The 12,676-nt window shown below is 43.0% G+C and overlaps 1 protein-coding gene across 1 annotated transcript in view; it reads right to left on the bottom strand.

The window, feature by feature from the left end:
• EFHC2 (EF-hand domain containing 2) overlaps window positions 1-4,553 on the bottom strand; it is a 153,739-nt gene extending 149,186 nt beyond the window's left edge. Inside the window, exon 1 of the mRNA XM_081808970.1 lies at window positions 4,369-4,553. Coding sequence (XP_081665096.1) covers window positions 4,369-4,500 — 132 coding nt within the window. The 5' untranslated portion in view covers window positions 4,501-4,553. The remainder of the gene's footprint in view (window positions 1-4,368) is intronic.
• Between the last annotated feature and the right edge of the window lie 8,123 nt (window positions 4,554-12,676).

Below are 12,676 nucleotides of genomic sequence, written 5' to 3'. Positions count from 1 at the left end.
CAGTGTCAAATTTCAACTAATAATGTAGGTACCTGGTGTAATCAGAAAGAACCCCAAGGCCAGGAAATCCAGGATCTGGGGCTCCGTTCTAGGATGAACAAGCAGAATTTGCCTTTAGTCACAGACTAAATGTCATCCACTAAGACCAAAGTCTGAAGCATAGACTGCTAGCGGTAAAAGGACTTTTGAGATCAGCCAGCCGAGGCCCTCATTACGGTCCAGGTAACTGAGGCTCAGGGAGGGAAAGTGACTAAAGCCACAGTCACACAGAAGGTTAGTTCCAGTGCCTCCCAACACACAGCCTCTGAACCCTGGTCCCTGCCCCACTTCCTACCAACGACTTACAAAGTGAGAACAATCACGCACACTTCCTTCTTCCTCACAGATGTGCTGGGATGATGACTGGAACTAACTGGTGTGAGTGAATATGTGCTTGCCTGTATTCAAGTGAATTTGATGAAATAACTAGTCTTGGGGGGAGCGGGGCGGATGCAGTATCACGCAAAACTGGCCGTAGGCATAAATCCTCCCAGGGCCAGTAGGAATGTGTTTCCAAATGGCAGCGGGACTGGCATTTTAGGGAGGACATTCTCCCCAGTCTAGGGTGCTCCTCCCCACATGGCAGGATGTAAAATACACAGCTGGACCCCAGCTACTCAACAGCAGAGACACCTCAGACTGGGCATTGCCCTAGGGCAAGGCAATTTAAAGCATCCAAATGAATGCAAACAATCCTTGGGAAACAACACATAAAAATTCCAAAAATGTTAAATAAAGATGGAATCAGTGTTACTGATTTTTTTTCCTTTTGCCTCAGCCTCCAAAGTGGCCCAGCATGGCAATTTATTGATCCTGACTTTATTTAAAATATTGCTAGTTCGGTCACCATGAGCGTTGGCATTAATTTTGATTCTTGTAATAGTTCATTAAAATACTATCTGGTTTGAGTACTGAGGTTCGGGGCGCCCCGTTAAGTTGTGCCCTCATGTTAAGGGCCTCACTTGCCTCGACCTAGTCCCGTCACTGTGACAACCCAAAACACCTGCACACATTTCCAAAGGCCTCCCTGGGTTCAGAGAACCTCTGAAATGGGGGCTGATTTTTCTCATAGAACAAGGAAGTCCAGAGAGAGGCAGCCCAGCGGCTCTGGGTTGCCAGCACGGCTCTCCCAAGATGGCTGCAGGATCACATCCTAGTTCCAGACAGAAAAACAAAGGTAGAGCAAAGTGCGGGAAAAACATTATCAGCCAAGCCTCTTTTAATTAGAAAAAAAAAACTCTCCCAGGAGACCTACCCAATAAACCTTCACCCATATATCAATGGCCAGAAGTGAATCACCTGGCCAGCCCTAGCTGCAAAGGAGCCTGGGCAGCGGAACACTTTTCAATGGGCACAGCTCCCGCCAAAATAACACTGGTGTTCCCTCTGTAAGAATGAAGGGGAAAGTGAATAAAAGATAAACAGCTAGAAATGTCTGCCATGGGGGCCATGCAGGATAGTAAATGCCGGCTCTTCTTGGTGATTGCAAACAGCCTCTTCTCTGCTTGGGATCTGATGGTCTGCCTGGGCAGAGCATTTTTATGGTCACTTTTAGAATTACGGATAAAACCCAGACTATTGTCTTAGGTTGAGCTCCATGGAAGCAAGGCCTGGAAGAGGGATTTAGGTGCATGTGATTTATGAAGGGCATACGCTTTTCTTTTTTTAAGATTTTGTTTATTTATTTGAGAGAGAGAGAGAGAGCATGAGCAAGCAGGGGAGGAGCAGAGGGCGAAGGAACGAGAATCTGAAGCAAACTCAGCATTGAGCACAGAGCCCGACACGGGGTTGGATCCCAGTACCGCGGGACCATGACCTGAGCTGAAACCAAGAGCAGGATGCTCAACTGACTGAGCCACCTAGGCGCCCCCAAGGGCACACTCTTAGGAGAAACTTGTAAGGAGTGAGGGGAGCACCCAAGGGAAGGGAAATGAGCCAAGCAAGGATACAATCTCATGTAAAGTTTTGCCTGGACCTGACGCACAAGGGGCTATGAGCCGAAATCCACGATACAGAGTTGTCCAGCCTTGAAGAAGCTCAGCTTTTTACCCTTGACAAATCACTGAGCCTTTTGCCACCTCTTCTTGTGGTGATGGGGCCAGTGCAACTGTCCAGGTTTCTCTCGGTAATGCTATGCCCATCGGCCAAGAACAACACTCCATAGAGGGTTACGGGTGTGAGCTGTGTGCCAAAGCACGTGCTGCATGTGGGGGAGCTGGGTGCCCCATCCTTAATGTGGATCTGGGTGGGCACCAGGGGCATCTATTACAAATATTAGATTTTGATACACTTTCCAAAGAGCTGCCTTTATTTCTATCTTGTACTGTTTGAGAATATATAATCCTAGATACACTGCTATGATTAAAAGCTATTAGAGAACTGGCAATGAGTTAAGAAAAATGATTAACAGGTGTTGACTGGTTTTGTTGAACCACGAATGGGGAAAGCGCTTTATAATTTGCTCTGGGTATTAACCAGGATCCAGTCTGTAGTTCACAATCTCATCAGAGCACGTAAATATTTCATAGTCTTAGTGTCTCATTTAAAGCTCAATGAATATTTAATTGAAGTTGACCAACAAAATAACTGAAAGAATTATGTTGCATTTAGTTAGGCCTAAAATGAGCAAGCTCTTCATTTTCTCAAGTAGTTTGAAGCTAAAATCATTCCAACTTCATGAAATATTCTACATAATTTTATAAGTAATTAAAGGGCTGCAAAATAGGTTTGAAAGGCACATATTAAATATTGAGAAAAACATGAAATAAAATGAATTTTCAACTTTCAGTGCAAGAGAATAGTTTAATATATTGTCACCTCCAACATTACTTATTCAGTAGTGGATTAATCTATTGTCAATACCCTCTTTTTGACACAAGAAGTAAAAAATAGAACTTTTCTTTGTCCCTTGCAAATTAAATATTCTAGAATGATGATGTGCAAACACCTATAAGATTGATATTAACAGGAAACCATGCATGATCCAGCCAAGTAAGCTAGCCCAGAAATTGCTTCTGAACTCTGGGTCCAACATTGGGCCAGGTACTGAAAATAATCTTAAAAACATTTTTTAAAGAGAATGAGAGAGAGAAATAATGGTCCATGTTCAAAGTAGAGATGGTTTCCCTGGAAAGAAGCTTCCCTGAAGTCTGTCAGATCTCCATAAGTGTCAGAACAGGGCTTCAAAAAAAATATACGCTCTAATTGATCAACCCGAACACAGATGACACAGAATATGTCACTTCTACCAAATTTGAAGACATTTAATTGGAATCAAAGTATTGCCAACTAATCCATGCTAAAGCTGCTAAAAACCACCTGGTAAACTTAGGGTATTAAGGTTTGAATTCTTTATCTAGTCCTGAATTATTTTTTTTAAGATTTATTTTAGAAAGAGAGAACAAGAGAGACCACGCATGTGCTCGAGCAGGGTAGGGGGGCAGAGGGAGAGGGAGAGAATCCCAAGCAGACTCCCCCACTCAGCATGGAGTCCGACACAGGGCTAGATCCCACGACCCTGAGATCACAACCTGAGCCGAAACCAAGAGTCAGACACTCAACTGAGCCACCCAGGTGACCCACAGTCCTGAATTATTTTTTAATTACAGAACCTAAATAATCTAGTAATAGGTTCCTTTTTGGAGAACAGAACATGAGGCCATGATACAGGGTTATCTCAAAAACAAAACATATCCATTCTGCTATCTTATGGGAAATAACTGGTCACCCTGCGTTTTTCTTCCCTTTGGTCTTAAGTCCCTTTTTAAGATATTCAAATGGATTACCTTTTCCAATTATCAATTCACCATGATATGTGTGTGTTATGTGCACAAACATATACGTTAAGTTCAGAATCTTGTCTAATAACGGCACCTCTTTCCTTCACTTCTACAATTCATGCCACATCACCCTTTGGTTCTCAGGGATGGGGAACCATGATTAGGATGCAGAAAAGAGAAGACATCTTTCTGTTGCTATTTAATGGCATGTTCCAAATCAGACAACATGATTTCGTTAATGGCAACTCACAAAGCCAAAAGTGACACTCTGACCAGACTCTAAGGGTCTATAGGAGGACAGATTATCCTGTCCAGAGGAGGAGAAGAGAGAAAGGTTGGTAAGCATTAGCCAAGAAAGATAAACATTCGGTGTCCTGCAACCAGTGGGCCTGGTCAGAAATAGGAGCTGTAGGGTACTTTTCTTCTGCAGTGTGTCTTTTCAAAAGAACGAGCCTGAACATTTACATTGAGGACTCGCGTTTTCTCAAATACACTATAACATACATGTCACATTTTACGATTTCATTTTTCCCAGTGTCATGGGACTTACCTGCTTATCAAAAGCTACCCAGGATGGCGCATCACTTCCCATTCCTTTAGGAAATTCACTGTATTTCGGCTTCATCTTTTGCCCAAGAAGCAGTTCTCCACCAATTCCGGGTTTATCTTCACTCACCAGCATGCTCACATTGTTGCAAAAGCCCCAATGTTGAGATTTGTGGAACTTTTCCTTTCCCACCTATGAATGCAAGCGACAACATAAAATGGCTGAAGTTACTCTTTGTGTCTGTCTTACTCATTTTTTAAAGGGTAAACACATCCCCCCCCAGTTTATTTTTCCCATTACAAAATGCACCTTTGAGTGGCAAATAATTATGATCAATCTCTATCCATAAAGCTGTCACATTTTAGATTCAATTCATTTTAGCAAATTCAAAACTTTGAAAAGCATTAAGAATAAACCCAATGCTCCATGCTATTTAAAACAGTTAAAAATAACTATTACTGCAAGTGAACATTTAGAACATTAGCTTGCTAATTGGTCTATTCTACTTACTTGCCAAGAAAGCAAATGGGGCGGGGGGGAAGTCCTCTACTTCAGAGTAAAAATGTTAACAGTTTTCCCACATAAGTCTAAATGTTATTTGCACCAACACAGAAAATAAAATCTTTTCCTCATTAAAATAAATGTTAACAGGAAATTCCTCAGAGCTGACATTCTCTTCCTAATTTTATTTTATTTAATTTTTTTTTAAAGATTTATTTCTTTATTTGACAGAGAGAGACACAGTGTGAGAGGGAACAGAAGCAGGGGGAGTGGGAGAGGGAGAAGGAGGCTCCCTGCAGAGCAGGGAGCCCGATGCGGGGCTCGATCCCAGGACCCTGAGATCATGACCTGAGCCGAAGGCAGAAGCTTAACAACTGAGCCACCCAGGCGCCCTCTTCCTAATTTTAAAACCTTGCCGTTCCTCTCCCTCATTCCCCTCCTGTCTTTCCTGGGGATCTGGGCAGAGAGAGAAAAGCCTGGATGATACTACCAAGGGTTGGCAAAGATGTGGGCCAACGTCAGCTCGCGTGCACTGCTACGGGGAAGTAAAGGAGACAGTCCCTTTGAAGAGAAATCCAGCAATACCCAGGAAAGTGAGAAGTGTGGATGCCCTCTGGCCTAGCAAGTCCATTTCCAAATATCCTTTGCCCCTGTGCACAAGGAACTAAATATAAATAATAAATATATATATAACAAATGTAAATATTTTTTGCAGTATATACCATATATCATGAACATCCGTCCACGGCCCTGAATAAAAAAATAAAACAACTCAGATTGCAACGAAGCCCTCTCTCATGCCCCTCCCTGCCTCTCCAGCGGTAACCATGACCCTGAATTTGTCACTGGAGGTTTAACATTTTGTCAGGGCAATAGCCTTTTGCAAAAGCATGATGCAGGGAAATCTGAGAGGAGGTCTGAAAAGACCTCATTTCGAGGCAACCTACTGAACGGGAGGAAATATTTGCCAGTCTTCTATCTGATAAGGGGCTAATATCCAAAATACATGAAGAACTCCTACAACTCAAGAGCACAAAAACAAACAATACAATGAAAAACATGGGCAGAGGATCTGAACAGATATTTTTCTAAAGACGACACACAAATGGCTCAACAGCAGTCAGCATCAGGAAAATGCAAATCAAAAGCCCACTGAGATATTACCTCACGCCCGTTAGAACAGCTATTGTTCAAAAAGAGAAGACATAAGAAGTGTTGGTGAGCATGCGGAGAAAAGGGAGCCCTCGTGCACTGTTGGTGGGAGTGAAAATTGGTGCAGCCACTGGGGAAGACAGTATGGAGGGTCCTGAAAATATTACAAATAGAACTACCACACAATCCAGCAAGTCCTCTGGGTATTTATCCTAAGAAGACATCACTCAAAAAGATATATGCACCTCTATGTTCACTGCAGCATTATTTACAATAGCTTCTCAGACATGATAAAAATCCTAAGTGTCCACCCATGAGTCAATGGATAAAAAAAACATGACACACACACACACACACACAAACACACCCACACACGGAATATTACGCAGTCATAAAAAAAGAATGAAATCTTGCCATTTGTGACAACATGGATGGACCTTGAGGGCATTATGCTAAGTGAAATAAGACAGAGAAAGATAAATATCATCTGATCTCACTTACATGTAGAATCTTAAAAAAACAAAACAAAACCACAGGCTCATAGATGAAGAGAACAGATTGGGGGTTGCCAGAGGTAGGGGTGGGAGGGGGGAAAGGGTGAAGGGGTCAAAAGGTATAAATATCTAGTTATGAAATAAATAAGTCCTAGGATGTAATGTACAACATGGTGACTATAGTTAATATTGTACTGTATTATTTGAAAGGTGCTAAGAGAGTAAATCTTCAAAGTTCTCATCAAGCACTGGGCGTTCTACGTAACTGATGAATTATTGCACACTACATCTGAAACTAATGTACTATATGTTGGCTAATTGAATCTAAACTTAAAAAGAAGTTCTCATCACAAGAAGAAAAAATTGTATCTATGTGTGTGACAGATGCTAGCTAGACTTATTGTGGTAATCATCTTGCAATATATACAAATACAGAACCATTTGTATGCCCAAAATGAATAAAATGCGTCAATTATACCTCAATAAAAGTAAAAAATAAAATACTTAATATTAGAAAGAAAAGAAAAGACCTAGTTTCCTCTTGTAATGAAGGCAGCCTGGAAGAATCAGGAAGGGCCTGAGCAGCCTCACCCAGGGTGGCCAAGGCCACAACAGCTGCCCCGCGCAGATGAACAGCCCAGCTCAAAGTCTATGAGGGAGAGGCCAGAGGTGGTGGTTCGGATGCTGAGCCGCAGCCTGGCTCTGTCCCTTGGGGAATCCATTGTCATGACCACTACCAAGCTCCCACTACTGCCCTGCCACTCATACACATTCAGGTTACCACAAGTCAATCCCAAATCACCAAAGCAAAGCCAAAGTTGGGTTGCTTAAAATGAATGGTGGAATAACGCAGAATTGGGTAACACTGTTCCCTCTTTTAAAGCAAGTAATCTCAGCTGGCCCCGAGTTCCTGCGGCCCTCCATGCACATACCCACCCCCGCCTTCAGCTCTTTTCCCATTCCGCCTTACATTGTGTATTACAACTGGTTGTGCATTTGCTCTTTGGGAAAAAAAATAAAAATAAATAAAATAAAACAAGTCATCTCAGACAATCACAAACTCACCTCAGGTCAAACCAACAAATGTTTCTTAAGCATCTAAGCATCTGTATTCTGAGCTGCGTGCCAGATTTACTAATTAAAATAAGCGTAAGACTCAGCCCCTGCCCTGAAAAGAAACCCACAATCTTGCTGATGAGATACGATTTAGATCCATAAAACAACTAGAAAACTAGAAAACAGTATAGGTACCATTTCTGAGCACTTACTATGTACATTATCTCATTTCACCATCACCAAACTATTTGACAGGTTTTATTACCACCATCTTTACCAGTGAGGAAACCCAGGGAGAGGGAGGTAGACTAGCACACCCACAGGGTTGCTGCAAATAGTGCAGCAGCCTGCATCCGAACTTAAGTTCATGTGACCTTAAGCTCTGGTCAGCCGGGCTGGAGGAGTAGTGTTGAGGTCCTGTGGGTAAATGGATACTGTCCTGGGCAGGGAGGAACGGGATGAATCAGACAGCAGAGGACAGGCAAGGGTGTTCTGGACAAAGTTACGAGTGACGCACTGCAGCTGAGCTGACACCACCTAGTGGGAGGGGCAGGAGAGTAGTGAGTCTAACAAAAAAGGACAAGCTCAATTTTGGAAGGAGGGTAAGACAGTAGAATACATAAGGAGGTCTAGATTATGGAAAGCCTCACATTTAACTACCTTATACATCTGAAACTCTCCTGGAGCAAGGATGAGATATAATCAAAGACTGGAGGGCAGTGTCCCAGATGGACTGAAAACCATTTTATAGTCATCAGAATGGCAAGAATTAGAAAGCTGGATAATAGGAAAAGTTGGAGAGGAGGTGGGAAAACAGAAACCCTAATGCTGTTTGGATGAGAGAGTACAGGGTCATTCTGGGAAGCAATGGGATTTGATTCAAGAATCAAGAATCTCCCATTTGTAAGGACATGGATGGAACTAGAGAGCATTATGCTAAGAAAAATAAGCCAGTCAGAGAAAGACAAATACCATATGATTTCACTCCTATGTGGAATTTAAGAAACAAAACAAACAAGCAAAGGGAAAAAATGAGAGAGACAAAGGAAGAAACCAACTTTTAACTATAGAGAACAAACTGATGGTTACCAGAGGGAAGATGGGGGGGGTGGGGGGGGGATAGGTGATGGGGATTAAGGAGGGCACTTATCCTGATGGGCACCGGGTGATTTATGCAAGTGTTGAATCACTATATCATACAAATAATAACACTGCATGTTAACTGGACTTAAAATAAAAACCTTAAAAAAAAGAATCAAGGGGCACCTGGGTGGCTCAGTCGGTTAAGCATCTGCCTTTGGCTCAGGTCGTGGCCCCGAGCTGGGCTCCCTGCTCGGCAGGGAGTCTGCTTCTCACTCTGCCCCTCTCCCACACTCCTGCTCGCTCACTCTCACTCTCTCTCTCTCAAATAAATAAATAAATATTTTTTAAAAAAATAAAAATAAAATCAAGAATTAAGAGTCTCACTCCTTGGGGCGCCTGGGTGGCTCAGTCGTTAAGCGTCTGCCTTCGGCTCAGGTCGTGATCCCACGGTCCTGGGATCGAGCCCCGCATCAGGCTCCCTGCTCAGCGGGAAGCCTGCTTCTCCCTCTCCCACTCCCCCTGCTTGTGTTCCTGCTCTCGCTATCTCTCTGTCAAATAAATAAATAAAATCTTAAAAAAAAAAAAAAAAGAATCTCACTCCTTGATACATATCTCAGAGAAATTCTCACAGTAGCCAGTAAGTGGATAAGTATGAGAATGTGTCATGGTATTTTGGGGAAGTTGGAGGCAACCTAGATATCTATGTTGATGAAATCAACAAAAAAATATGGTTTAATGGATAAGTACACTATGGTGGATGTTAATTTCACCTCTCTGCTTGAAGCAATAAACCGAGCAATAAACCAGATGCATTAGCTCAGGCTGCCATAACAAAATACCACAGACTGGGTGGTTTAAACAACAGAAATTTATTTCTCACAGTTCTAGAGGCTTGGAAGTCCAAGATAAACTTGCTAGCCATTCGGTCACCCAGGAAGGGTTCTGTTCTTTGCTTACAGACCGCTGACTCCTCACTGTGTCCTCACACGGCAGTGAGACAGACAGCAAGCTCTCTGGTGTCTCTTCTTAAAAGGGCACTAATTTTATCATGGGGGCCCCACCCTCATGACCTCCTCTAAACCTAATCACCTCACAAGGCCCCATCTCCAAATACCATAACATTGGGGGTTGAGGCTTCAACACAGATTGAATCTGGGGAGGACACATTTCAGTCCATAGCACCAAATGTACATCCAGCAACACAAATCCTTCAAACATTGTTGTTTGAAAAAAAATGATTATACATTTGTATTTTTAAAAATACACACACACACAGTGTTACATATTTTGTAAGGACACATACAGATTCCAGAATGTGCATCAGAGATAATTTATATGGAAGCCTATATAAAGTGGCGAAGAAATGAGATTAAGGATAAAGAACGATGATGAATAAAAATACATAAAACAAGAGAGAGACCTTGCACAGGTCAATGATGAAACTGTGCCAGAAATGGAAGAATATAATGAATTCACCTCTTTGTGCCAGACATTAAGAACAAACAAACCAACAAAGATGGGTTGGAAGGAGACGTGAGAGGCAGGCCGACTCGGCAAGCTGCTAGTGCATGGAGCAGGACAAGATGAGAAAGCACTGCACAAGGGGGGCACAATGAGAATGGGAAGGAAGGGGCATCCTAGATATAGGACAGGGGCCCTCAAGCTATCTTTGAGGAAGGGCAAGTTTGATGGTTTTCCCAAACTCACTTCAGACGGATACTTTTGCAATATACAAAAAATTATAAGAAATCGAAATAAATACAAAGACATAAGAACTTACAAGCCTACCGATCACACCCTTGGATATCATGGCAATGTCAAATTGTCATATAAACTTCGAAAGACTGCCAGGGTCACACATGCACACCGTACTTTGAGTAGCACTGCCATAGCAGTCCTCGGGTAAAGAAACCAACATCTGTGACAGCATGTGTTAACGAAGGAAGAGTGAGGGGAGGTGATTTGAAAGTTTCATGCCAGCCTCACTTCCAATTTGGAAGGGGTGAGGAGCAGAAGATGGGAGAGGAAAAGCACTAAAAAGGGTGAAGGAGGGGCGCCTGGGTGGTTCAGTTGCTTAAGCATCCGCCTTCAGCTCAGGTCCTCATCCCGGAGTCCCAGGATCAAGCCCCACGACAGGCTCCCTGCTCAGCGAGGAGTCTGCTTCTGCCTCTGACCCTCCTCCCGCTCGTGCTCTCTCTCTCAAATAAATAAAATCTTTTTTAAATTTTTTTTTTTTTTAAAGATTTTATTTATTCATTTGACAGAGAGAGACACAGCTAAAGAGGGAACACAAGCAGGGGGAGTGGGAGAGGGAGAAGCAGGCTTCCCGCGGAGCAGGGAGCCCGATGTGGGACTCGATCCCAGGACCCTGGGATCATGACCTGAGCCGAAGGCAGACGCTCAACCGACTGAGCCACCCAGGCGCCCCTTTAAAATTTTTTATTGTTATGTTAATCCCCATACATTACATCATTAGTTTTAGATGTAGTGTTCCATGATTCATTGTTTGTGCATAACACCCAGTGCTCCATGCAGAACGTGCCCTCAATACCCATCCCCAGGCTAACCCAACCTCCCACCCAATAAAATCTTTTTTAAAAATGAAAATGAAAAGGGGCGCCTGGGTGGCTCAGTCGTTAAGTGTCTGCCTTCCGCTCAGGTCATGATCTCAGGGTCCTGGGATCGAGCCCCGCATCGGGCTCCCTGCTCGGCGGGGAGCCTGCTTCTCCCTCTCCCACTCCCCCTGCTTATGTTCCCTCTCTCACTGTGTTTCTCTCTGTTAAATAAATAAATAAAATCTTTAAAAAAAAAATGAAAATGAATGAATAAAAAGAATGAAGGACTTCCATCAGCTGACCCGTTAGCCTACATATTGCTGCAGTTCCCAAGCAGGGTCATAGCAGTGTGGGCTGAGTTTCTCATTTCCGGTATTTCTGCAGGAGACTAAAACAGTGGATTGAACCTGAAGCACTTTCAGAGAGTCTAGTCCTTCCTTTCCTGGTCGCTACCACAGCAGCAAAGGGAAGAGGGAAAGGGCAGAAGAGGTGGACCTGCTGCCTACCCCCAGACACATACACGTACACAATTGCTATGAACTCTTGTTAGCATGTTTTTGTCCAGCTAGTGACAATGACTACGAATACAAAAACACAGAGCCTTTTATTTTGTAGATTTATTTTTTTAATTTGAGAGAGAGTGCTGGGGGCTAGGAGCAGAGGGAGAGGGAGAGGCTCCCTCTGAGCAGACTCTGTACTGAGTGCAGAGCCCAGAGCCCGACGCAGGGCTCTATCTCACCACCCCGAGATCACAACCGGAGCTGAAACCAAGATACCTAACCGACTACACCACCCAGGCGCCCCCAGAGCCTTTTATTTTAAACATAAGATCCACCAATGCTGTGAAAATTGAGAAACTACAATAGGTAAATTCAGAAAGTAGTTCAATCAAGTTCCAGCTAAATTGATGAACTACGTCTTCCTATCCAAAGAGTACCAGCTAGATACTTGTCAAAGCCTTCCAATTCTTTTGCTAAATACAATTAGATCAGCCAGACCTAATTCTTAAAAAGAATACTTTTAGTATGAAAGTGAATATTAACTAAAATTTTCCAAAAGTCTTGGCTTGTGGGTTGTGAATTCATACACTCAAATCCAAAACAACAAAACACATGCTTCCTTAAAGTTTAGTAACGCCGACTGCTATTGTTATTCACATCAGCATAGCACGTAAAATTCATTTCTGTACTATCAGAGTGTGAATTTGAAATTTCAATTCAAAATTGTACATCTTAGAAACTAATTGCTTGAGGATTTGTTGGATATTATGTAAAAGTCCAAAGGGCACTTGTTTCGAATGTTTGCCCCTCCGGACACACACGCATGCGCACGTGCACATGCGCGCGCTTGAGATTTGCCATTCATCTCTTAGGACCACCTGTCAACCTGTCCCTTGCCCTAGTGACTGTGAAATGGTACTCAGACGCAGTCCCTAATTAGGCAAGTGTCTTAGTGAATGACAAAGTGAGG

This window comes from Leptonychotes weddellii, chromosome X, assembly GCF_054177405.1.
Source record: "Leptonychotes weddellii isolate Sample4059 chromosome X, ASM5417740v2, whole genome shotgun sequence".
Taxonomy (NCBI): domain Eukaryota; kingdom Metazoa; phylum Chordata; class Mammalia; order Carnivora; family Phocidae; genus Leptonychotes; species Leptonychotes weddellii.
Note: the sequence above shows the minus strand (reverse complement) of the source record. Positions and strands in the feature narration are given on the sequence as shown.